Source organism: Lithobates pipiens, unplaced genomic scaffold (assembly GCF_037356315.1).
Source record: "Lithobates pipiens isolate NorthernLeopardFrog02 unplaced genomic scaffold, aLitPip1_a1.2 Scaffold_16, whole genome shotgun sequence".
Taxonomy (NCBI): Eukaryota; Metazoa; Chordata; class Amphibia; order Anura; family Ranidae; genus Lithobates; species Lithobates pipiens.
In genome coordinates this window covers 619,644,669-619,671,799 of record NW_027507748.1, presented here as the reverse complement: position 1 = coordinate 619,671,799, position 27,131 = coordinate 619,644,669, and the positions used below count along the sequence as shown (strand labels likewise).

General features: G+C 43.4%; 1 protein-coding gene across 2 annotated transcripts in view; it reads right to left on the bottom strand.

Moving 5' to 3' along the window:
- The window catches only part of LOC143983938 (cilia- and flagella-associated protein 337-like), a 221,461-nt gene that overhangs the window by 82,868 nt on the left and 111,462 nt on the right, over window positions 1-27,131 (bottom strand). For both annotated transcript variants that reach the window (XM_077484093.1, XM_077484094.1), the window contains exons 15-16: window positions 18,794-18,945; window positions 3,214-3,316 (exon numbers count right to left, since the gene is read on the bottom strand). In XM_077484093.1, coding sequence (XP_077340219.1) covers window positions 3,214-3,316; window positions 18,794-18,945 — 255 coding nt within the window. The remainder of the gene's footprint in view (window positions 1-3,213; window positions 3,317-18,793; window positions 18,946-27,131) is intronic.

The following is a 27,131-nucleotide window of genomic DNA, read 5'->3' as shown; positions in this document are numbered from 1 at the left end:
CACAAAGCCAATAATGTCTAAACCGCAGGCAACAAAATTAAGTACATGTCAGAAACCATGAATCAGACCGAGACAGAAGTACAATTAAATTACACTTGTTTATTAAAATAAAAATAAAAAAAAGGTAAATAGAAAAAGCGTAGTCAAAGCATAGCCAGAGGCCAGTAACTGGATCGAGTAGTCAGCCAGGCCAGTTGAGCAGCCAGCCCAGAGAAAGAAGGGCTAAGCCAGCCCTGATAGTACACCCCTAAGTGAAAATGTCCAAATTGGGCCCAAATTTTCAATATTTTGTGTGGCCACCATTATTTTCCAGCACTGCCCACACCCTCTGGGGCATGGATTTCAGAGCTTCACAGGATGCCACTTCCTCTTCCACTCCTCCATGACGACATCACGGAGCTGGTGGAAGTTAGAGACCTTGCGCTCTTCCACCTTCCGTTTGAGCAAGCCCCCCGGGATTCTCAATAGGGTTTAGGTCTGGAGACATGCTTGGCCAGTAAATCCCCTTTATCCTCAGCTTCTTTAGCAAGGGAGTGGTCATCTTGGAGGTGTGTTTGGGGTTGTTAGCATGTTAGAATACTGCCCTGCAGCCCACTCTCCGAAGGGAGGGGATCATGCTCTTCTTCAGTATGTCACAGAACATGTTGGCATTCATGGTTCCCTCAATGAACTGTAGCTCCCCAGTGCTGGCAGCACTCATTCAGCCCCAGACCATGACACTCCCACCACCATGCTTGACTGTAGGCAAGACACACTTGTCCTTGTACTTCTCATCTGGTTGCTGCCAAACACGCTTGAACACACCATCTGAACCTAATCTGACCACAGGACATGGTTCTAGTAATCCATGTCCTTAGTCTGCTTGTCTTCAGCAAACTGTTTGTGAGCTTTCTTGTGCATTATCTTTAGAAGAAGCTTCCTTCTGGGACGACAGCCATGCAGACCAATTTGATGCAGTGTGCGGTGTATGGTCTGAGCATTGACAGGCTGACCTCCCACTCCTTCAACTTCTGCAGCAATGTTTCAGGGCTGTGCTCAGCTCTTCCTTCTCTCAGCTGGCTGCTCAGCTGTCGACTAATTGCGAGCTCCTATCTCCCACAGTTACTCAGCTGTTGATGATATCCTACTCATCAGTCCTGCCTACTTAAACTGTCCAGTCCAGAGGAACTCTGCCTTCGCCTTGGTCACATAACAGAAATTATCTCCTGCGATCCTGTTCAAGACTTGAAGACTTGATTTGCTGACATCCCTTCTGGCTCCAGATCCTGCTTGTGTTCCACTACTTTGACCCCTGACTTGGATGACTATGCGTTCCGGTTACTGAACTTTGGCTTTGTTTTGACTGCATTTGTTCTTTTTACTTTTATTATTAAACAAGTGTGATATAACTTCTGTCTTGGCCTGATTCATGGTTTTTGACAAAATTCTGGCAGCCATGGGCATCCGCTGAACTTTTTTCAGAGGGGGGCATCATTTTGAGGTCATGTATTGCAATTTGCAATACAAAAAGATGTACACAGTGGTGTCATGTCACAGGCACTGCTGTTACCTGTGGTTCTTCAGTGATAGGACCAGGATAGGCACTGTCAGCCAGGCAGTGTATTCTCTGTTGTCTCGGCCACTGTACGTCATGCACCTATGACCTGTGGGAGGAGCAGCCAATTACGGGTTACGATGAAGTTAAGCAGAGGGGCAGAGCTAATCTGATGCTCGGGCCGGGGGTAAGGAGGGAGGCAGCCCTAGCCCCCTGGCCAGCAGCAGACGTTGAAAAAAAAGTCCATGGCTGCTGCAGAGGTGGCTACGGCAGCCATAGCAACACAGGGGGCAAGTGTCTCCACTCTGACTTCAACACTCTTACGATTCCTTGGGGGCAATTGACCCCCCCTTGCCCTATGGTGCGGATGCCCATGCTGGCAGCACTCATCTCCCAAAGCCAACCTCTGGATATGACGCTGAGCACGTGCACTCAACTTCTTTGGTCGACCATAGCAAGGCCTGTTCTGAGTGGAACCTGTCCTGTTAACTGCTGTATGGTCTTGGCCATCATGCTGTAGATCAGTTTCAGGGTCTTGGCAATCTTCTTATAGCCTAGGTCATCTTTATGTAGAGTAACAATTCTTTTTTTCAGATCTATTCAGATCTTTCAGATTCTTCAGTTCTTTCCCATGAGGTGCCATGTTGAACTTCCAGTGACCAGTATGAGAGTGAGAGCGATAACACCAAATTTAACACACATACTCCCCATTCTCACCTGAGACCTTGTAACACTAACAAGTCACATGACACTGAGGGGGTGGCTAATTAGGCCCAATTTGGACATTTTCACTTAGGGGTGTACTCACTTTTGTTGCCAACGGATTAGACATTAATGCCTGTGAGCTGAGTTATTTTGAGGGGACAGCAAATTGACGCTGTTATAGAAACTGTATACTCATAACTTTACATTGTAGCAAAGTGTAATTTCTTAAGTGTTGTTACATGAAAAGATATAATAAAGTATTTACAAAAATGTGAGGGGTGTACTCACTTTTGTGAGATACTATATATATATATATATATATATATATATATATATATATATATATATATCTGTGATCAGTATGTATATATGTATTCTAGGATGCTTTTTAACTTTTTTGTACCAATAAATAACCAAAACCTTTTATTGTTCATACTCTTTAGTTTGAGCCTTCATAGTCCTATTCCCAAGAAGGGTATTTGTTCTATTTTAAGGGATGACAACACACAGCAATATTTGGCCAGATCTATATACTATATCAGACCTTAGGGGGGCTGGATTGTGGCCAGTGGGGGTAGACAATTCCCCGGGCCCAGTGTCAGTGAGACTAAACACAACCTCAGTGTTGGTGGTCAGTAGGAGGGGGAGTAGTGCCTCATCATTGGTATTAGGTGGAGGAATAGTACTCCATCATTTTTATCAGCGGAAGAAATAGTGCCCCATTGTTGGCGTTAGTGGAAGGAATAGTGCCTCATCTCATTGGGAGGAATAATGCCCCAAGGACCAGATAAAGACTACCGAAGGGCCCCATCCGGCCCTTGGACCGGAGTTTGGAGACCCGTGATCTAAACAAATATTACTATTCTGTAATAATTTATTGTCATTTTAATTGTATAACCCATGATCCTGACTTACAGCCTTAAAAATAAAAGACAATATTAGCAACTGAATTTCAGCTCCTCTAAAGCACTTACTGATCCCTCTGAGCAGGTTACCACTTGTCGGAAAGCTTTGTTGTATTTGCAGCAGAGAACTGGCTCTTTATGAGAAGTATCCAGGTGCGGCTGTGCTATGGATCTAGCCCAGTAAAGAAAAGGACTGTTAGCACAATCTACAAAGCACTAATCAAAATACATTTCTCTCTATATTCTACTCATATTGAACAAAAATGGATTTTTTTGAAGATGAAAACATTTCTTTGGAACACAATAAATTGAAAATATCTTTCTAAGACATCTTTCTAGAACATGACTCTCAGGAGGAAAACACATTTTTTTTTCCTTCTAAGCCCACGTACACACGGAGAAGAGGGCGGCGGCGAGGAAGAAAGCCGGACTCCTCCGCTAGTAAAAGAGCTACAAGAAGATAGCTGAGGAGTCCGGTGAGAAGACCCCTGAAGACGGAAGACCCCCGGAGCTGTGCAATAAATTATTTTATCTTGTGTGTTGTGTTTTTGTTTTTGTACTTTATTTTACAGGTGAATGGGTAGGGGTACATTGTACCCCATACTCATTCACATAGGGTGGGGGGCCGGTATCCGGGGGCCCCCTTATTAAAGGGGGCTCCCGGATTCCGATAAGCCCCCCGCCCGCAGACCCCGACAACCAACGGCCAGGGTTGTCAGGAAGAGGCCCTTGTCCTCATCAACATGGGGACAAGGTGCTTTGGGGTGGGGGGGCCGCGCGGCCCCCCTTCCCCAAGGCACCCCCCATGTTGAGGGCACGCGGCCTGGTGCGGCGTGGAGGGGGGGGGCGCTCGCTCGCCCCTCCTTTCCTGGGCGGCCGGGTAGCGTGCTCGGACAAGGGTCTGTTGTGGACTTGGGGGGGACTCCCACGCCGTTTTTTTTCAACGTTGGGGTTCCCCTTTAAGTCCATACCAGGTAGCGGGGCCAACGGCGTCTCCCTCGCGGGCCCCGCCTACCTGGAGACGCGCTCGAAATGAGCGGACTTTCCTCCGCGTGCGTGGGCGAGTCCGGTTAGTAGGGCGGATAGTACGGCGGACTTAGTACGCCGTATTAGTCCGCTGAAAAAGTGCCGTGTGTGGGCAAGTAGCCCGTTCGGAAAGTCCGATGGACAGTCTGGCGGGAAGTCCGCCAGACTAAGTACGTCGGATAGACGGCTCTAAGTCCGTCGGATAGACGGGCTACGTGTGTACGCGACATGAGACTAACCCCATCTGTCTGTGTCAGTGTGACATAGAGTACACGCACATGGTGTACTTTCTTGTAGTGCTCTCAGCCTGCTTTCATAAAAATAGATTGCTTTCTGTAAAGTTAGTGTACACAAAATAATGGCATTTTAGTTTTGTGTTGACTTATCCTTTGAAAGTGCTTTTAGGCACGAGTCTCATAAGTTTATCTGAAAATCTCATAAATGGCAATCTGATGAAAAGCCGTGTTTGGAAACATACAGGATGTTCTTTTTACTAATCCATGTGTTATTTACCACGGCCATATGAAAGCTTCGAACAAAAATCTTGTGCAGTGTAGAAGGAAATGACTCATTGTAAACCCACTTAGTGTGGGCAATCTTCTTTATAGTGCAGTCCCATGCCGAGTATTTTCTGTGCTCTGATCATTCATTTACTTGTGTAGGAAGCAGGAAAAATGTATCCCAATGCTGTATTAGATGTACTTATTGGGACTTTGAAAGGGATGTTTTCAGTATAAATGTCAGAATTTAGCAAAAGCGGATGAGACTGGCCTACTGGAAAACAGATATGGGAATGCAGATTAGTAAGACAGATAAGAACTTGTTTCTTGAGTGCAAAATCTATTATGACAGTTAATTTTAAGGTAACAGTCATTAACCACTTCCGCCCCAGACCATTTGGCTGGCCAAAGACCAGAGCGTTTTTTGCAATTCAGCACTGCTTCGCTTTAAATGACAATTGCGCGGTCATGCCACGTGGCTCCCAAACAAAATTGACGTCCTTTTTTTTCCCACAAATAGAGCTTTCTTTTGGTGGTATTATTTTTTACTTTTTGCTATAATAAACATCCCCAAAAATATATATAAAAAAAACTTTTTTTCCCTCAGTTTGGACCGATACATATTCTTCTACATATTTTTGGTAAAAAAAAAAAAAAAAATCGCAATAAGCTTTTATTGATTGGTTTGCGCAAAAGTTATAGCGTTTACAAAATAGGGGATAGTTTTATGGCAGTTTTATTAATAATTTTTTTTATTAGTAATGACGGCAATCAGCGGATTTTATCATGACTGTGACATTATGGCAGACAGATATGATAATTTTGGAGCAATTTTGGGACCATTCACATTTATACAGCAATCAGTGCAATTAAAAATGCTTTGATTACTGTGCAAATGTGAGTGGCAGTGAAAGGGTGAACCACTAGATGGCGCTGCAGGGGTTAAGTGTGTCCTAAGGAGTGATTCTAACTGTGGGAGGGAGGGGCTGTGTGACACAACTATCCTGATTACAGGGAGCGGTGATCAGTGACAGGGTCACTAGACAGAACAGGGAAATGCTTGTTTACATTAGGATCTCCATGTTCTTTCTCTCCATGAGATGATTACGGGTATCCCCGCCCACAACCCGCCTCTTAAAAGGCAACATAAAGGTACGTAATTCTGTCTGTACGTGCCCTTCTGCCGCAGTATATCTGCGTGAGACGGTCGGGAAGTAGTTAATGTAAATAGAAAGCTGTGCACACTGCACAGGACATGAGAATATCATGTAAAGAAGATATATTTCAATATATGCAAATCTTTTGGAAGTGTATTGGGCAGGTGCAAGCACAAAATTTATAACTGATGATTGGTACAAATGACAAAAATGATTAAGGGATAGAATCTAAACTAAACACTAAATTAACACTATTTTATTAGACTAAAACAATTCAGATGGCTAAAATATGACTAAAATAGCATTTTAGTCAAAAGACTATAAGTAAAACAAAATCAAAATGAACACTGCACTACCACATATTAATAAGTAGGGGACATCCACTAAGCTGCTGAAAGAAAAAAAAATTAGTGTAGCGGATTACATTTTGGACAAAGTGTCATGCAGATGAAAATTTTGTTTTTGCCTCAGAACGGTAGGGGTTATAAGGTTTAATTATGTAGATTGGCCCTGACACCAGTCTGGCTGGGCTGTGTTGGAAGTTCTGCCTGGTCATGTGGACAGGGAGGTGCACATAACAGGCCAGAACCAGGCCTGGTTGGACGTTTTGAGTATCAACCTTCTCTGAACCAATCAGTGGGAGTGTCGGGCCCCATTGGGGAGTCTGGGAGGGGGTACTTAAGATGTGTGGGTCACGTGTTCGAGGAGAGGAGTTTGTGAAGCCGTGTGGTCTGTTTGTTCCAGGACCGGAGTAACCGTGACCCCTCACGGGGTGTTCAACATCCCGCAACATGTTCCTGTTAGATGCCCCTAATAGACCCGTCTGGTCTGGGGCAGGGATCCGTCTGTTCCCGAGTCTTGGAACTGGCTGGTCCGAGGCGCAGTAACTGAGGGAGGATTCAAGGTGTCCGGGTGTGCTCTCAGCTTGGAGGGACACCTCAGCTCGTGGAAGTGACCGGGGGAGGACTCTTCGGAGGAGGGCCAATAAGTGGCATCCTGAGAAGTGCCTGGTTACTGAGTTGGGAAGGGCATTGACAAATCCACACTTTTTCCAGTACTATTAAGGAGACAGAGAACGTTCCAGGTACTAAAGAAAAAGGTTCCTGTTCACCCTTAGTTACAACTCGTACACTTTCATAAGATTGTTTCAAGTTTTGAGTCAACGTGCTGACTGCCATGATCTCTGGCTAGAGATCTGTTCAGCCTTGAAGTACCCAGCTACAAGTGGCTACTCTCTGGGTGGAATTAGAGACTTTGTTAGATCAGCAGTTCAAGGTGCCTGAGTTCTTCACCCTTGCCCTCTGTTCCCATTAGAGACTGTGTTATTGGATGTTATCACTGCAAAATAAAACCTTTCAAAAGGACTTTATTTGTGTCAGCGTTCAAGTTGTTGGGTATCAACCCTGGGAACCCCTAGACGTGAGAGGACAAGCCAAGCGGAGGTAACCGATAAGCCCAATTAATTAAGGCCACCCTACAAAGGGTTATGGCCGCTACATAAGAAAAAGGCTTTTCTTATTTTTTTTCTTAATATTTAATGTTGGTAATTTATTCAGGTAATATGTACAATGGCATTACAGCCAATAGAGTTTACAGTTTTTTTTGTTGTTTGTCAAAAAGCAATATTTTTGTTTACACTAGTACTTTGGATTATGAGCATAATTCGTTCCAGAAGCATGCTTGTAATCCCAAGCACTCGTATATCAAAGTGAGTTTCCTCATAGGAATCAATGAAAACTCTGATAATTTGTTCCAGTGTGACTGCTAGTGTATGCAGTACCGCATGTGGCCAGAGGTGGTGGGGTGGGGGGGGGGGTGTCAGGAACAGAGTGTTTTCAAGTGTCTCTACCCCAGAGGCTTGAATCGTGCTTGTGATGCGAGATCACACTTGCAAATCGAGTCAGGGTTTAAAAAAAAACAGCTCATATTGCGAAATCCTTGTAAACCGTACTTGCAATCCGAAGTTTTACTTTTTTTTTTATGAAACTTGGCTGTATTTATAAAGACGTCGATATATCACAATGGCTAAATCTGTGTCTTTATGTTCAAACCTTAATACCATAAATCATAACATGTTCGATTTTTACTCCAGAAGTATTTATATAAGGAGTTTGGCAATTCTTGAGAAATGCCTAAATAATGCATTAAAATGTAACTAAACCCATTAAACTTTAGTCAACTAAAATGTACTGGAGATTTTAGTCAACTAAGATACAACTAAAACTAAAACAATTACTAACAACTAAACTGGCATTTTAGTCAAAAGACTAGGACTAAAACTAAATCGAAATTTGATGTCAAAATATAGATAAAGTTGCAGGCACCATTTCTGAAAGCGTAATTCTAAAAACGAAATAAAATGGCAGTGGAGCCACACATGGCGCTTAGACATTTAAAACGCACATCGAGCACTTTCTTCTTAATATAGAGAAAAAATCTTATCTTGATTGCTCACACATGTACTGCTGGACAGTATCTCTACTGATCCAGCTATTAACTTCCCTACACAGATTCACAGAGGAAAGCTCTATTGTGCGTCCATTCTGAGTTCTTATTTTAACTGAAGCCCTGATGAAGGGGGGCAATTTCATGACTTTTAAAATGTGTGTTTTTTTTTTTAGAATAAGCAGTAAATTCATTTAGACCCTTTTATCCTTTGGTCTAGTGTTCCTTCTGTTAGTGAAGGCTCTTACAAGTCAAAGAACCACTATAACATCCTCTGTATCACACTGAGCTAAAGTTAAACTACACTGCATTCAACCTTTGTGTCTCCTTGCAGAGTTAAACTGCTTGAGGATCTTGTCATGTCAGCAGGCTACCATACTGTCCATGAGGTATGTCTTTTTCATACAGCAACATTTTAAACATGGCAGTTGTAGTCTACTATGTAATTTTAATTCAAGATTAATCATTGTGCTAGTAATGATAGTAAAGCAGCTGACATAAATTGTATGGTGACAATGAAAAGTATCAAAAATAGGTGTACACAGCGCTTAGAGCATAACATTAAAGTCCTTGTTCAGGTAAAAAAACTGGAACCACCCACGGTGTAGACAGAGACACAATTAGGTGAGCACAAACTTATCCTCCACCGAACATCAACACACCAGGCCTCTTACCAAAAAGAATGGACCAGTGAATTACAGGTGGTCAAACAAGCATGATAAATCCACAGTGCCCCTGACGACATTCAATTGGACGAAACGCCACGCAGGGTGGAGCTCTGACATCACAACGCAGTAACGTGTCGACCGCGACCATCTTTGTGGTTGGAAACAAATGCTACCTAATACAGACTGCTGCTTTTGAACATGCCCGATTTTATTTGCTAAAATGCGTGTACCCTGGATATTTATTTTAAATAAATGCGATCCTGGTTTTAAAGTATTACACCATGAGTTGCTTTTCTTGTATTCTATGCATGCACCTTTGAATATTCATCTGGTGAGACTACAAGAACCAGCCATCTTTGTTCCTCATGAAGTGGTTTTGTGGCGCTGTGGATTTATCATGCTTGTTTGATCACCTGTAATTCAGTGGTCCATTCTTTTTGGTAAGAGGTCTTTGTGTTGATGTTCGGTGGAGGATACGTTCATGCTCACCTAATTATTTCTCTGTCTACACTGTGGGTGGTTCCAATTTTTTTCCCTAAACAAGGACTTTATCCTAAACACTATGAACTTTTACTTTAATGTTATGCTCTTAGCGCTGCATACACCTATCTTTTATGTAACTTTAATATCAAAGTCAGATTTGTCAGAAAAGTATTCATTAGGCAAACAAAATGTAGTTTTGCTTTGTTAAACATCCTAAATGATTAGGTAATAAGTGTTAAACATATGTTATAGCACTCAGCACAACTTGTAATTATAAATGGACACAGAGCAGGATGTCTGCATCTAAATTCAGGTAGAAGTAAAGATGGGACATAATGGTCATGGTAATAGAGGCTAAAGTACTGCTCTGGGAGCTTCACAAAAACATCAACCAGGAAACATCCATCACTCACAGTAACCTTCAAAGCCCATGGGCAGTAGATCAGAGAACTATGAAGTATGGCAATCCATGTTTACAAATTGCCCTTCTGGTCAGAATATACTGTATGATGTACTACTCCTGGAAGGGTCAGAAGAAGATACAGCAAGTGACAGAAGCTTGAAGCATGGTATGAAAAGTGTATAGTCTGAGTAAAGAAGATGGGAGGGATGCCTAGAAGTATTCCCCTAAAGATCAGCTAGTGACATTAAAGTCACATCAATACCTCTAACATAAGGTGAGATGGTAAAGTAATAGTATAGTATAGTAAAGGTTGACCTTGTCACTCCCCTGCATCACTGACATTGTTATTCCTTCCACTCTTCCCTGCTGTCACACTGGCATAAATTGTACTGGCCATGTCCTCACATGCCCGGCATCACCTCACCAACACTCATACCTTTAATGCCTACCCTTTCCTATCAGCCCCTGCACTCCTTTGCATCTACCCCTCGTTCTAGATTGTCCTGATTAGGTGGCCAATTCAGTCCTTTGGTGATCTAAATATTTCTCATTCATTCTACAGTAAATCTGTACATGTCGTTTTTACAATTGCTTTTTAAAGCGGAACTAAACTCTCAGAATCAACGATAGCTATTTTTAATACTTATGCTACTAGCATTAGTAAAGAGATAGGAAGGTATATTATATTTACTTGGGATTTTATGTGATAGACCAACACAAAGTGGCACATAATTGTGAAGTGGAAGGAAAATAATAAATGGGTTTTAACATTTTTTACAAATAAATAGCTGAAAAGTGTGGCGGAAATTTGTATTCAGCCCCCTTTACTCTGATACCCCTAACTAAAATCTAGTGGAACCAACTGCCTTCACAAGTCATCTAATTAGTAAATAGAGACCATCTGTCTTTAATTGAATCTCAGTATAAATACAGCTGTTCTGTGAAGCCCTCAGAGGTTTGTTAGAGCCCCTTAGAGCGCAAACAGCATCATGAAAGCCAAGGAACACACCAAACAAGTCAGGGATAAAGTTGTGGAGAAGTTTAAAGCAGGGTTAGGTTATAAAAAAAATCCCAAGCTTTGAACATCTCACAGAGCACTGTTCAATCCATCATCTGAAAATGGAATGCGTATGGCACAGCTGCAAACCTACCAAGACATCGCCTTCCACCTAAACTGACAGGCCGGGCAAGGAGAGCATTAATCAGAGAAGAAGCCAAGAGGCCCATGGTAACTTTGGAGGAGCTGCAGAGATCCACAGCTAAGGTGGGAGAATTTTTCCACAGGACAACTATTAGTCGTGCACTCCACAAATCTGGCCTTTATGGAAGAGTGGCATGAAGAAAGCCATTGTTGAAAGAAAGCCATAAGAAGACCCGTTTGCGAGAAGCCATGTGGGAGACACAGCAAACATGTGGAAGAAGGTACTCTGTTCAGATTAGACCGAAATTGAACTTTTTGGCCTAAAAGCAAAACGCTATGTGTGGCAGAAAACTAACATTGCACATCACCCTGAACACACCATCCCCATTGTGAAACATGGTGGTGGCAACATCATGTTGTGGGGATGCTTTCCTTCAGCAGGGACAGGGAAGCTGGTCAGAGTTGATGGGAAGATGGATGGGGCCAAATACAGGGCTATCTTAGAAGAAAACCTGTTAGTGTCTGCAAAAGACTTGACACTGGTGTGGAGGTTCACCTTGCAGCTGGACAATGACCCTAAACATACAGCCAGAGCTACAATGGAATGGTTTATATCAAAGCATATTCATGTCTTAGAATGGCTCAGTCAAAATCCAGACCTAAACCAATTGAGAATATGTGGCAAGACTTGAAAATTGCTGTTCACAGACACTCTCCATCTAATCTGACAAAGCTGATAGAGACATCCCCAAAAAGACTTGCAGCTTTAATTGCAGCGAAATGTGGTTCTATAAAGTATTGACTCAGAGGGGCTTAATACAAATGCACGCCACACTTTTCAGGTATTTATTTGTAAAAAATGTTGAAAACCATTTATACTTTTCCTTCTACTTCACAATTATGTGCCATGTTGTGTTGATCTATCACATAAAATCCTGATAAAATACATTTACGTTTTTGTTTGTAACAGGACAAAATGTGGAAAATTTCAAGAGGTATGAATACTTTTTCAAGGTACTGTACAGTTTAGTTCTGCTTTTTAAAGAAAAATGATCTAGGTAACTCCAGTGCAAATGACAATGTGCTGGGATTAATTCACATTAGACCTGATGGTTTAGTCTGTAGAGGAACAGCTTTGAAAATGTATACTTCGGAAAATAATTCCCCATGGCCTCAATATCTGGGAACAAATGTCAGTTTTGCCTGCTGCTGTCAACCCAAAACTCAGTAGCTTATTCTGCCTAGAAGCACCTTTAAAGCCATGAGGTTGCAAGATCACATCCCTGTGGTTTTTCTTAGTCATTACCAGTTGGTTAGCACCAATACATATGTCAATTTGCTTGCAGGTAGCAACCGCATGTTCAGTGGCTTATTTTTCAGAGAAATAGACTTCGAAGTGCGTGGTTGAGTTCAGTTCCCTAAATGATTTGTCATTATGGTCTGTGTACTTAAAGAGGAGGGCCGGTTTTAAAAAAAAAAATGTAAAAGTCAGCAGCTGCAAACACTGTAGCTGCTGACTTTTAATAAGCACACTTACCTGTCCAGGGCGCCCGCGATGTCGGCTGCCCGAGGCTGACCCGTGTCTCGGCTCTCGGGTCCCGGCGCCGCCATTTTGGCTAAGGGAAACGGGCAGTGGAGCCTTTTCCTACTGCGCATGCGCGAGTCGCGCAGCGCTTTGTGAATGGGGCGTGCTGTGCTCTGGGACACACAGTTCCCAGAACACAGCACGACCCATTACCCAGAAGATGCCGCACAGAGGAGAGAAGACAGAAGATCACCGCGGAGGTGGAAGACGTAGATTAGGACGATGTGCCTAGCAACAGGCATTTCTGGTAAATTAAAAAAAAATATTTTTCTTTTTTTTCTGATTTTTTTCTAAATTTTAATGTATTTTTTTTTTTCAGGGTGGCCCTCCACTTTAAGTAAAAATATTGATTGCTTGCTGGTACTAACTATAGACTTAAGCTCTGTACACATGATCAGAAAATCGTACGAATAATAATGCATTCTAACCACTTCAGGACCGCCGTATTGCCATTGTACGTCAGCACAATGGCACAGGCAGGCACAATCACGTACATCTACGTGATTGCCTTCCAGCGGGTGGGGGGTCCGATCGGACCCCCTCCCGCTGTTTACGGCAGTCCGATTCGGTCCAGGAGCGCTCCGTGATGAGGGGATGGCCGTTGGTTTTCGGCCACCCCCCCTGGATCGCTCCTGGCCAATGAGAAGCTTCCTCCCCTGTGTATTGTTTACACAGGAAGGAGGAAGTGATGTCATTCTCCTCGGGGCGGTCTTTTTGACCGGACTACGAGGAGAAGACTAAAAGTAAGTGTGCACCAACACTACACTGACATGTAGGTACACACAGGCACACAAACCCCCCCGATCGCCCCCCGATCCCCCCCCCGCCCCCCCTCCCCCCCCAGTCACAGTGTCACTGATTGCATTGATCATTTCTTTACTGATCAATGCATTCAGTGTCAGTTGTGACAGTAAAAACTGTCAGGACAGTTAGTGTTAGGTCCAGGGTAGCCCCCTATCACCCCCCAATAAAGATTTAACCCCCTGATTGCCCCTAGAGTTAACCCTTTCACCCCCTTTTGCCAGTGTCACTAAGCGATCATTTTTCTGATCGCTGCATGTGTCGCTAGGTAGCTAGTTATTTTTTTAGGTTCACCGCCAGGTTTTTATAGCGCTAGGTACCCCGATATACTACCCAATAATGTTTTTAACCCCCTGATTGCCGCTAGTTAACCCTTTCACCCCCTTTTGCCAGTGTCACTAAGCGATCGTTTTTCTGATCGCTGCATTAGTGTCGCTACAGTCGCTAGGTAGCTAGTTATTTTTTTAGGTTCACCGCCAGGTTTTTATAGCGCTAGGTACCCCGATATACTACCCAATAATGGTTTTAACCCCCTGATTGCCGCTAGTTAACCCTTTCACCCCCTTTTGCCAGTGTCACTAAGCGATCATTTTTCTGATCGCTGCATGTGTCGCTAGGTAGCTAGTTATTTTTTTAGGTTCACCGCCAGGTTTTTATATCGCTAGGTACCCCGATATACTACCCAATAATGGTTTTAACCCCCTGATTGCCGCTAGTTAACCCTTTCACCCTCTTTTGCCAGTGTCACTAAGCGATCGTTTTTCTGATCGCTGCATTAGTGTCGCTACAGTCGCTAGGTAGCTAGTTATTTTTTTAGGTTCACCGCCAGGTTTTTATAGCGCTAGGTACCCCGATATACTACCCAATAATGGTTTTAACCCCCTGATTTCCGCTAGTTAACCCTTTCACCCCCTTTTGCCAGTGTCACTAAGCGATAATTTTTCTGAGCGCTGCATCAGTGTCGCTAGTGTCGCTAGGTAGCTAGTTATTTTTTTAGGTTCACCGCCAGGTTTTTATAGCGCTAGGTACCCCGATATACTATCCAATAATGGTTTTAACCCCCTGATTGCTGCTAGTTAACCCTTTCACCCCCTTTCACCAGCGATCACAGTATAAGTGTCACTGGTGACGCTGGTTAGCCAGTTAGTTATTTAGGTTCCCCGTCAGGTTTTTATATAGCGCCAGGGACCCCCATATACTACCTAATAAAAATTTGAACCCCCTGATTGCCCCTAGTTAACCCTTTCACCACTGATCACCGTATAAGTGTTACGGGTGACTCTGGTTAGTTTGTTTTTTATAGCATTTTATATTCAAATCCGGAAGGCAGTGCTTGGTTTTCGGGGTCCCGTACGTGGCTAGGCTCCCAAAAAGTCCCCCACATGTGGTATCCCCGTACTCGGGAGAAGCAGCAGAATTTATTTTGGGGTGTAATTTGACTTCTGCCCATAGCATGTGTGAGCAATATATCATTTAGTGACAACTTTGTGCAAAAAAAAAAAAGTTTGTAATATTCCCGCAACTTTTGGCAAAATATAAAATATTCCATGGACTCAACATGCCTCTCAGTAAATAGCTTGGGGTGTCTACTTTCCAAAATGGGGTCATTTGGGGGGGTTTTGTGCTATTTTGGCATTTTATGGCCTACGAAACTGTGATAGGTAGTGAGGAGTTAAATCAAAAATTTGCACCCTTAGAAATCCTGAAGGTGGTGATTGGTTTTCGGGGTGCCGTGCGCGACTAGACTCCCAAAAAGTCCCACACATGTGGTATCCCCGTACTCGGGAGAAGCAGCAGAATGTATTTTGGGGTGTCATTTCACATATGCCCATAGCATGTGTGAGCAATATATCATTTAGTGACAACTTGGTGCAAAAAAAAAAGTTTGTAATATTCCCGCAACTTGTGGCAAAATATAAAATATTCCATGGACTCAACATGCCTCTCAGTAAATAGCTTGGGGTGTCTACTTTCCAAAATGGGGTCATTTTGGGGGGTTTTGTGCTATTTTGGCATTTTATGGCCTTCGAAACTGTGATAGGTAGTGAGGAGTTAAATCAAAAATTTGCACCCTTAGAAATCCTGAAGGTGGTGATTGGTTTTCGGGGTGCCGTGCGCGACTAGACTCCCAAAAAGTCCCACACATGTGGTATCCCCATACTCGGGAGAAGTAGCGGAATATATTTTGGGGTGCAATTCCACATATAACCATGGCATGTGTGAGCAATATATCATTTAGTGACAACTTTTTGTAAAAAAATTTTTTTTTTTTTTTTTTTTGTCATTATTCAATCCCTTAGGACAAAAAAAATAAATATTCAATGGGCTCAACATACCCATCAGCAATTTCCTTGGGGTGTCTACTTTCCAAAACGGGGTCATTTGGGGGGGATTTGTACTGCCCTGCCATTTTAGCACCTCAAGAAATGAGATTGGCAGTCATAAATTAAAAGCTGTGTAAATTCCAGAAAATGTACTCTAGTTTGTAGACGCTATAACTTTTGCGCAAACCAAAAAATATACGCTTATTGACATTTTTTTTACTAAAGACATGTGGCTGAATAAAGTTTGCCCTCAATGTATGACTAAAATTTAGTTTATTCGATTTTTCTTATAACAAAAAGAAGAAAATATCTTTTTTTTTCAAAATTTTCGCTCTTTTTCCATTTATATCGCAAAAAAAAAAAATCGCAGAGGCAATCAAATACCATCAAAAGAAAGCTCTATTTGTGGGAAGAAAAGGACGCAAATTTCGTTTGGGTGCAATATTGCATGACCGCGCAATTACCAGTTAAAGCAGCGCAGTGCGAAATTGCAAAAAGACCTCTGGTCCTTAAGGTGTTTATTGGTCCGGAGCTGAAGTGGCTAAACAATCGTAAAAAAAATCGAGTCGTTAGTACAGAGCTTTCGAGAGCTGATCATGACAGTTCATTCGCTATTATCTGATCGGACATGCGCGAAAAATGTATTCGTACGATACCAGATCGGACGATTTTCGTTTAAACAGTACAGTTGTCGTTCAAAAATGCAATACATGTACACTACAACACATGACATCACTTCCGATTTTTTATTCTGTAGTACGAAAATTTTCGTGACTTTAGTAAACTCTTCAGGTTCAATCTGAGATTGGCATGAAAAAGAAAAACGGATGATCATTCACACGATAATCTCATTCTGTGTACCAGGCATTAGTGGCAACTTCTGCAAAGAAACTCTAAAATTCTGAGGTCCCGTCTTTAAAAACTTGATTGGCTGAAAGGAGAAGCGTTCCGATTGGCCGAGGAGGAGGGAGGAGACGCTGTGATGCAGAGGAGGAGAAGCAAAGAAGCAAGGGGAAGCTGCCGCCCGTTGCCCGCACCAGAGATTGGCCAAGTGCCAGGCTGGGGGAACTGTCTGACCAAACGGACTTGGTTGTGGGGGGGGGGTCTGGCTGTGGGTGCACTGTTTGCCATCCCCCCCCCCCAGAAATACACCACCAGCTGCCACTGGTTGAATGGATATCGCTGTAAGAGGTTGAAAGGTATAGTTGCTGTATAACTGAAACACCACCATCTCAAATATAGGGTTTGATTTACCAAAGTGGATGTAAACCCTCACATATACCCAGCGAAGTGAACAGCCTCAGATGATACACAGAGATAAAACAAATCCTCCAACATAAGTTTTACTTGTATACCTGCTGTCTTCCCCTTTGTACATCCTTTGAAAAGTGAAGATGTGTGTTAAAAATCTTTCTTCATCTTTCAGCAGTACATAGGGGAGGGTGGGGCGACGGGACTGGACACTGTGTGAGAGCTGATTGGAGGAAAGGGACACACCCCCTTCACATAGACAGAGGAACATGCAGAGCTGTATTCTGAATAGACAAGCTCTCTGCTAATCTCCCTCTAAACTCCCTCCCCCACACAAGTTTTGTAGGGGGCAGCAACCCCCCCCCCCCCTCCGCTTAACAACTAGTTAAAAATGTTCTGTGGTCGGCGGCAGGCAGCACCCCCCCCCCCCCCCACTGCTTAACAACTAGTTAAAAATGTTTGGTGATCAGCGCCCGGCAGCACCCCTTCACCCCCCGCTTAACAACTAGTTAAAAATGTTCTGTGGTCGGCGTCAGTACCCCCACCCACCCCCCACCGCTTAAAAACTAGTTAAAAACTTTATTAAAAACAATATAAAAGGAATGGATCAAAGAATTTCTTTCTCAATAAATCATGTCCCACTGATTTTAGTACAATTTATTATTGAGGGGCATATTTCTAAAGCAGCACATGTTACTTTCCCCAAAAACAATCACTGGCACTCCCACCCCCACCCCCACCCCCTGCCATGCGTATAGTGAAGCTGACCTTATGGGGGATTGCAGAATGTAGTTATGTGCAATTTACAGGTTGCAGAAAGCAGAAATGTGTGATTTACAGGTTGCAGAATGCAGATATGTGCAATGTACAGGTTGCAGAATACAGTTATGTGCGATTTACAGGTTGCAGAATGTAAATATGTGCGATTTACAGGTTGCAGATATGTGTGATTCACAGGTTGCAGATATGTACGATTTACAGGTTGCAGATATGTGTGATTCACAGGTTGCAGAATGCAGATATGTGCAATTTACAGGTTGCATAATGCAGATGTGTGCAATTTACAGGTTGCAGAATGCAGATATGTGCAATTTACAGGTTGCAGAATGCAGTTATGTGTGATTTACAGGTTGCAAAATGCAGTTATGTGTGATTTACAGGTTTCAGATATGTGCGGTTTACAAGTTGCAGAATGCAGATATGTGTGATTTAAAGGTTGCATATATGTGTGATTTACAGGTTGCAGAATGCAGATATGTATGATTTACAGGTTGCAGAATGCAATTATGTGCGATTTACAAGTTGCAGAATGCAGATATGTGCGATTTACAGGTTGCAGAATGCAGTTATGTGCGATTTACAAGTTGCAGAATGCAGATATGTGTGATTTAAAGGTTGCAGTTATGTATGATTTACAGGTTGCAGAATGCAGTTATGTGCGATTTACAGGTTGCAGAATGCAGATATGTGCATTTTACAGGTTGCTTTAGTAGAGCCCTGTGTATAATGTGCAGCCTGGTATATGATGTGCAGAGCCCGGTGTATAATGTGCAGCCTGGTATATGATGTGGATTCTATAAGGGGTGTGGCTTATTAGAAATGGGAGAGGGCAAACGTGGAGGGACGGGGTCTTGCGCCCCCCATCCTAAAACTTCACCAGCTGCCACTGATTACAGATATATGTGCTTAGCTCAAATTTCATGAATCTACAACTTTATCAAGAAGATTATGCCTGAGGATTTCTTAGGAGATATAAAAAGTGCTATGGTCACCCAGTGTTCACTCTTAACATAATGTACATCTTACATTATATTAGAAATTAGGCTTTTTAGTTTATTGCACAGCATATTTAGATATTTCCTTACTTTAGCTTGACCTGCAGAAGGGCGATGGAGTCAGTCGTAACACAAAGTGCTTTAATATCTGGGATATAAAGGCCAGCAGTAAGTTCCCCTCTGATTCCGGTTGATTTTGAGCAGGCAGTAAACAAACAGGTCTGGCTTTGCATGTCCCATATCTGAAACAAAGGACTGTTATTAAATACAGTAAATAAGTGCTCACAGGCAAGCATTATGTTAGGGGTTTTAGAAACTAACAAAAGACCCTTTTGCCTGATAGTATAATAAACTGTATATGAAATACTGAAAAATACACATGTGGCCTTCTACATAAAAGTCTGTGTGTACACATGACTGAACTTTCCGTCGGAATGAGCACTGATGGACTTTTCGACAGACTTTTCGACAGAGTTCAGATGGAGTTCCGCTAAAACGGACTTGCCTACACACGGTCACACCAAAGTCCGATCGTTTATCGCGATGACATACGACGGGACTAGAAAAAGGAAGCTCAATAGCCAGTAGCCAATAGCTGCCCTTGCGTCATTGCTGGTCCGTCGGACCTGCATACAGACGAGCGGTTTTCTCGATAGGAACTGGTTCCGGCGGAAAGATTTGAAACATGTTCTATTTTTAAAGTCCATCAGTTTTTTTTTGACAGAAAAGGTCCGATGAAGCCCACACACGATCAAATTGTCTGACGGATTTGCTTCGTAGGAACTTTGCTGTCGAAAAGTCCAGTCGTGTGTGTACACGGCATTAGAATCATATCCAACAGAACTATCCAATGCCTTCACATTTCCAAATGTTATGTCTCTGAAAATACTGCAATACTAAAAATATCTAATTATCCTGTCAGGAATGAATTCAGCTTCTAATTTCCTGTAGTGAGCTGTCAGCACTGGCTCTAAAACAATGCCAAGACAGTGTTGTCATCCCTCCTTTAGTACCTGCTGTGCCATGTACTTGTTACATAGTTATTAAGGTTAAATAAAGACACCAGTCCATCCTGAGCAAGTGTCTACAATTGTCCCTATCCCTGTATGTTGCACACTCACATCTGTTCCTACCCTCAAGGAGCCCAAAATCCAAGGTCCCAATTCATATACTAGGGCCAATTTTGGACAGAAGCCAATTAACCTACCAGCATGTTTTTGGAGTGTGGGAGGAAACCGGAGTACCCAGAGGAAACCCAAGCAGGCACAGGGATAATGTGCAAACTCCAGGCAGGTAGTGTTGTGGTTGGGATTTGAACCAGCAACCCTTCTTACTGCTAGGTGAGAGTGCTAACTACTACACCACTGTGCCACCCATACTTGTCTGACAAAGTCTTCTGTTCTATTTGTATTGGTTCATTTGTGTGAAATCCCTGGTGTTCCTGCCAGTCCCTCTGCTTTCCTATTAAAAACTGACCACACTAAGCAGGAGAACACAGTGTGGTCAGTTCTCTAGCTATGCAGGGGACTCCATATGCTCTCCTCCAATGATCTGACTGCACAGCCATTCACTGGCAATTCACTTATATAAAAGGGAAAAGGGTATTTATACAGTTTTTTTTTAATATATGTATAAACAAATGGTTTGATTTTCATTTCTATTTTGACTGAATGTTTTACAAGGTGATCCATTACAATCACTTTAATTTATCCCTCAATGAGTTTTGTTGGAAACAGCACTGTTAAAAACAGCCACTAGAGGGAACATGAAACATTTATTTACATTTTTTTGCCTAACTTTCCTAATTTATAAACAGATTATTATGCTTATTCATTTTCTCACAAAATAAAATATAACATAAAGTGACATTTTTACTAGTAACAATCAAGCACAAGAACATTATAAGCTCTATACAGAGACTAGCTGAGAAAAGGGTATTCTTTGAATGATGGATGCCAATAAACGCTTCCCTGCAATATTCATTACACTGCAATTTGTATTGCGCTAGGGATCATTTATTGTTTCCGGATGGGAAAGTTATCACTGGAAAAAAAAAGCTAAGCTACTGGAGAGGTATGCTTAACCACTTTCAGACCGGACCATTTTGCTGGTAAATGACCAGAGGTCTTTTTACAATTTGGCACTGCGCTGCTTTAACTGGTAATTGCGCGGTCATGCAATGTTGTACCCAAACAAAATTTGCGTCCTTTTCTTCCCACAAATAGAGCTTTCTTTTGATGGTATTTGATTGCCTCTGCGATTTTTATTTTTTGCGATATAAATGGAAAAAGACCGCAAATTTTGAAAAAAAATGATATTTTCTACTTTTTGTTATTAGAAAAATCCAATAAATTCAATTTTAGTCATACATTTAGGCCAAAATGTATTCAGCCACATGTCTTTGGTAAAAAAAAAAGTCAATAACTGTATATTTATTGGTTTGCGCAAAAGTTGTCACATCTACAAACTAAGGTACGTTTTCTGGAATTTACGCAGCTTTTAGTTTACGACTGCCTATCTCAGTTCTTGAGGTGCTAAAATGGCAGAGCAGTACAAAACCCCCCCAAATGACCCCATTTTGGAAAGTAGACCCCCTAAGGAAATTGATAAGTGGCATGTTGAGCCCATCGAATATTTTATTTTTTTGCCTCAAGCGATTGAATAATGACAAAAAAATAATTATTTTTTTTTTTTTACACAAAGTTGTCACTAAATGATATATTGCTCACACATGCTATGGGCATATGTGAAATGACACCCCAAAATAAATTCTGCTGCTTCTCCTGAGTACGGGGATACCACACGTGTGGGATTTTTTGGGAGCCTAGCCGCGTACGGGGCCCCGAAAGCCAAGAACCGCCTTCAGGTTTTCTAAGGGCGTAAATATTTGACTTCACTCCTCACTACCTATTACAGTTTTGAAGGCCATAAAATGCCAAGATGGCACAAAACCCCCACAAATGACCCCATTTTAGAAAGTAGACACCCCAAGCTATTTGCTGAGAGGCATTTTGAGTCCATGGAATATTTTATATTTTGCCACAAGTTGCGGGAAAATTACAAACTTTAATTTTTTTTTATTTTTTTTTCACAAAGTTGTCACTAAATGATATATTGCTCACACATGCTATGGGCATATGTGAAATGACACCCCAAAATAAATTCTGCTGCTTCTCCTGAGTACGGGGATACCACATATGTGGGACTTTTTGGGAGCCTAGCCACGTACAGGGCCCCGAAAACCAAGAACCGCCTTCAGGTTTTCTAAGGGCGTAAATATTTGACTTCACTCCTCACTACCTATTACAGTTTTGAAGGCCATAAAATGCCAAGATGGCACAAAACCCCCACAAATGACCCCATTTTAGAAAGTAGACACCCCAAGCTATTTGCTGAGAGGCATGTTGAGTCCATGAAATATTTCATATTTTGCCACAAGTTGCGGGAAAATTACAAACTTTTTTTTTTTTTTTTTTTCCACAAAGTTGTCACTAAATGATATATTGCTCACGCATGCCATGGGCATATGTGAAATGACACCCCAAAATAAATTCTGCTGCTTCTCCTGAGTACGGGGATACCACATATGTGGGACTTTTTGGGAGCCTAGCCGCGTACGGGGCCCCGAAAACCAAGCACCGCCTTCAGGCTTTCTAAGGGCGTTACAGTTTTGAAGGCCATAAAATGCCAAGATGGCACAAACCCCCCCCAAATGACCCCATTTTGGAAAGTAGACACCCCTAAATGTAGGGGTACACTAGTGAGACTAGGTAATAAATGGCGGGTGCCCTGAAACTATAAAAAAAATAACTAACCAACCAGCGTCACCTGTAACAGTTATATGGTGATCACTGGTGAAAGGGTTAACTAGGGGGCAATCAGGGGGCTTTATGCGGTAGTATATGGGGGTCCCTGGCGCTATAAAAAGCTGCGGCGAACCTAAATACCTACCTGCCTAACTAGCGTCACCTGTGACACTAATACAGTGATCAGAAAAACGATCGCTTATTAGGCTGGGTTCACACTGGAGCGATGTGGGAACGCCACGAATGCGCGGCGGGTTCCCGCATCACATGCCTCCCGGCGGCAGTTCACACTGCCCTATGCGAACTGCTGGGAGTGTCAGTGAAATGTTAATGACACCCCCAGATCAGTTCGCATATCGCAGTGCGATCTGCAAACTCGGATCGCATGGTGTGAACACCCATGCGATCCGATTCTGCTGCGGACCAAAAAAAGGGTCCCGTGCGAGTTTGCGGCGGGTGCGGCGGGTGCGACACGAATTCAGCCATACTATCTGTATGGCTGAACTCGAATCGCACAGAGATCGGATGTGATTTGCACTGCAGTGCGGTGCGAATCACATCCGTTCTCATAAACCGCTGCAATGTGAACCCAGCCTTAGTGACACTGGCGACGGGGGTGATCACGGGGTTAAACCTTTATTGGGGGGTTAGGGGGGTACCTTAGAACTAAAGGAGGCTAACCCTAACTGCCCTAACAGTTATTACAGTCACAAATGACACCCGCCGAGTGATCAGGGGGTTAAACCTTTATTAGGTAATAAATGGCGGGTGCCCTGAAACTATAAAAAAATAACTAACCAACCAGCGTCACCTGTAACAGTTATATGGTGATCACTGGTGAAAGGGTTAACTAGGGGGCAATCAGGGGGCTTTATGCGGTAGTATATGGGGGTCCCTGGCGCTATAAAAAGTTGCGGCGAACCTAAATACCTACCTGCCTAACTAGCGTCACCTGTGACACTAATACAGCGATCAGAAAAATGATCGCTTATTAGGCTGGGTTCACACTGGAGCGATGCGGGAACGCCACGAATCCGCGGCGGGTTCCCGCATCGCATGCCTCCCGGCGGCAGTTCACACTGCCCTATGCGAACTGCTGGGAGTGTCAGTGAAATAATGACACCCCCAGATCAGTTCGCATATCGCAGTGCGATCTGCAAACTCGGATCGCATGGTGTGAACACCCATGCGATCCGATTCTGCTGCAGACCAAAAAAAGGGTCCCGTGCGAGTTTGCGGCGGGTGCGGCGGGTGCGACACGAATTCAGCCATACTATCTGTATGGCTGAACTCGAATCGCACAGAGATCGGATGTGATTTGCACTGCAGTGCGGTGCGAATCACATCCGTTCTCAAACCGCTGCAATGTGAACCCAGCCTTAGTGACACTGGCGACGGGGGGTGATCACGGGGTTAAACCTTTATTGGGGGGGTTAGGGGGGTACATTAGAACTAAAGGGGGCTAACCCTAACTGCCCTAACAGTTATTACAGTCACAAATGACACCAATGCAAAAAAAAAAAAAAAAAAAAAGCAATTGGTGTCACTGTGACTGGGGGGGCAGGGGTAATTGGGGGGGTGATCGGGGGGTAAAGGGGGGGTGTGAGTGTGCCTGGCATGTTCTACTGTATGTGTGGTGTGTTGGTGCAACTCACCGAACCTCTCTCCTCGGTGCCGGAACGAAAAATACCGACACGGAGGAGAGAATACATCACTTCCTCTCCTGTGTTTACATTACAGGAGAGGAAGTGATGTCACGGAGGATTTCCATTCGTCGAGAGCGATCGCGAGGGGGTGGCCATGAATGAATGGCCGCCCCCTCATCCCGGATCGCTCTCGAAGGAATGCCGACCGCCGCAGGCACCGGGGGGGGGCCCGATCGGGCCCCCCACCCGCGGGCAGCCAGGGACTTATATATACGCCCATATGCCTGCCCGTGCCATTCTGCCGACGTATATCGTCGTGCGGCGGTCGGCAAGTGGTTAAAGTGGTTTTGTACAGAAAATTGCAAGTTCATCTTATTCAAATGGCTTTGGAACATAGATGCAGTTATGACCATTGAAATAAAATAATATGCAGTATTTACCTTTTATTTTTAATGTTTATGCCGACTTCTGGGCTCTCCTCCCGTGGGAGTAGGCGTGTTTATCGGCTTAGATAAACACGCCTAGCTATTTCCCAGGAATCCATGGGGGACACAGTCAAGCCGAAATTGCCATTTTGAAAGTGGGCAGGCAGCTCTATCAGCCATTACCACTATAGCACAGGAGGCAAAAGGAAGGAAAACAAAGAGGACACTCAATGAGCATGTGCGAGATGAAGCGGTGGATGCTGGGAGCTCAGTGTCATCGCATCCAGGAAGTAAATGCCTGTGGGCTTCAAACGCCCACAGTGAAAATGGAAACCGCCGGACTGCTTTTTTAAAAGTTTTCCTTAGCAATGAAATCGTCACGCCGGGGGTTAAAAAGACGCCGATCGTGGCTGCAAAGACCCGGTAGGAATCGCCCAACAGTGACACAGGTAAAAAAAAAAAAAACGTCAGTGGAATCCCGCTTTAAAGTAGAACTATAGGCAAAATATTTTATTTTTTTATTTTTGGATAGCACAAGGGAGGGCTATAACCTCTGTAAGGTTTATTTTTGCCTTCTTTGTCCAATTGGGGAGATTTATGTTCACTTCCTGTCCCATAGGCAAAACAGGAAGTGAGAGGAAAAATTTGAGAAATCTCTTGGGCCCCCTGGGTCACCAGGACTACTGTCCTCATTGGAAGATTTCCCCTCTATTATATTTCTGGGGACAACCTAAAACTAGGAATTTTCTTTTACTTTCATGTTTAATAATAATGGTAAACAGGACACAAAAAAGGGTGAATATCCATAACATCAAAACCAAAAACAACTTCCCTCCAACCAAAAAAAAAAAAAAAAAAGTTTTGCCTTTAGTTATAGTTTATGTGTCAGATTTTGCCCACATACACTTTTACTGTGTCTTTTCTACCAATGTCCCTATTTGTTTTACTTGTAAGGAGATTGAAGTGAAGGTAGTGCTGTCCAGGGCCGGATTAAGAACATCATGGGCCTGGTGCTGAGGATTATGGTGGGGCTTTTTATTAAAAATGCAAACAATTTTTTGTTATAACAAATTAAATTAAATAGAGAGAGAGAGAGGATGAGAGAGGGGTGAGGGGTAAGGTTGCCATATCATCATTTTAATCTAGGACACACATTAATTACACAGGTTCTGTGGCTGATTAAGGTGGTAATTAAACTCACTTGGTGCCTTATCTCCATTAAATCAGCCTTATAACCTGTGATGATGCGGCTACCCTAGTGAGGGGTAAGGGAGGGAGGATGAGAGATAGAGGGATTAGAAAGAGAGAGAGGATGCGAATGAGCATGTGTGGAACTGACAGCAACACAGCCCGGCCAAGGCAAGTGACCGAAGGCACAGAACCCGGAAGGAAGACAGAGCAAAGATGGAACAAAAGTGTGGCCATTCTAGAGCTGATATTGAGGATATTCAATATCATTTTAAAGAACTGTTTTTGTGTGTAAGAGGCATAGGGGAGGAGTATGGATGGTATAAAACTGGGAAGTATGTGCAGGTGATGCAGAGGGATGTGGAGGGTATAACAGTGGGCACTATGTACAGGAGAGGAGTGTGGAGGGTATGCCAGTGGGCAGTATGTACAGGAGAGGAGTGTGGAGGGTATGATGGGGGCAGTATGTACAGGAGAGGAGTGTGGAGGGCTTGATAGGGGCAGTATGTATAGAAGAGGAGTGTAGAAGGTATTATGAGGGTGGTATGTACATGAGGAGTGTGGAGGGTATGGCAGTTGGCAGCATGTACAGGAGAGGAGTGTGGAGGGTATCACAGTGGGCAGAATGTACAGAAGAGGAATGTGGAGGGTATGACCGTGGGCAGTATATGTACAGGAGAGGAGTGCGGAGGGTATAACAGTGAGCAGTATGTACAGGAGAGGAATGTGGAGGGTATGACAGTGAGCAGTATGTACAGGAGAGCACTGTGGAGGGTATGATCGTGAGCAGTATGTACAGGAGAGGAATGTGGCGGCTATGACAGTGAGCAGTATGTACAGGAGAGGAGTGTGGAGGGTATGACAGTGAGCAGTATGAATAGCAGATGAGTGTGGAGGGTATGACAGTGGGCACTATGATTAGGAGAGGAGTGTGGATGGTATGACAGTGGACACTGTGTACAGGTGAGAAAGATGTAGGAATCTGGGAAGGAAAAATGTAAAGGTTTGTGGAAGAATGTTTAGGGACTGCGTAGTGGTTAAGCGGGTCATACACAAATGTAAATTAAGCCAATTAAGCAGAGACCAGCTATAGGTAATCTATGTATGGGCTAGCTGGTTGTACACAAGTCAATCTATTAATCAACTTGAGTACAACCAGCCTGTCAGGTTTTCCCCAAAACAGTCAGTGCTACCAGCTATAGTTAGCAACACTGATCATTGTATTCTGTGGGTAGGGAAGGCTCCCCACTGGCAGAACACAATAAGGCCGCGTACACACGCGGGGACTGTTCGCCCAACTTTGTCCGTCAAACAGTTTCGGCAAACAGTCCGCTCAAAATTAGCATGGACGGACATGGCCACA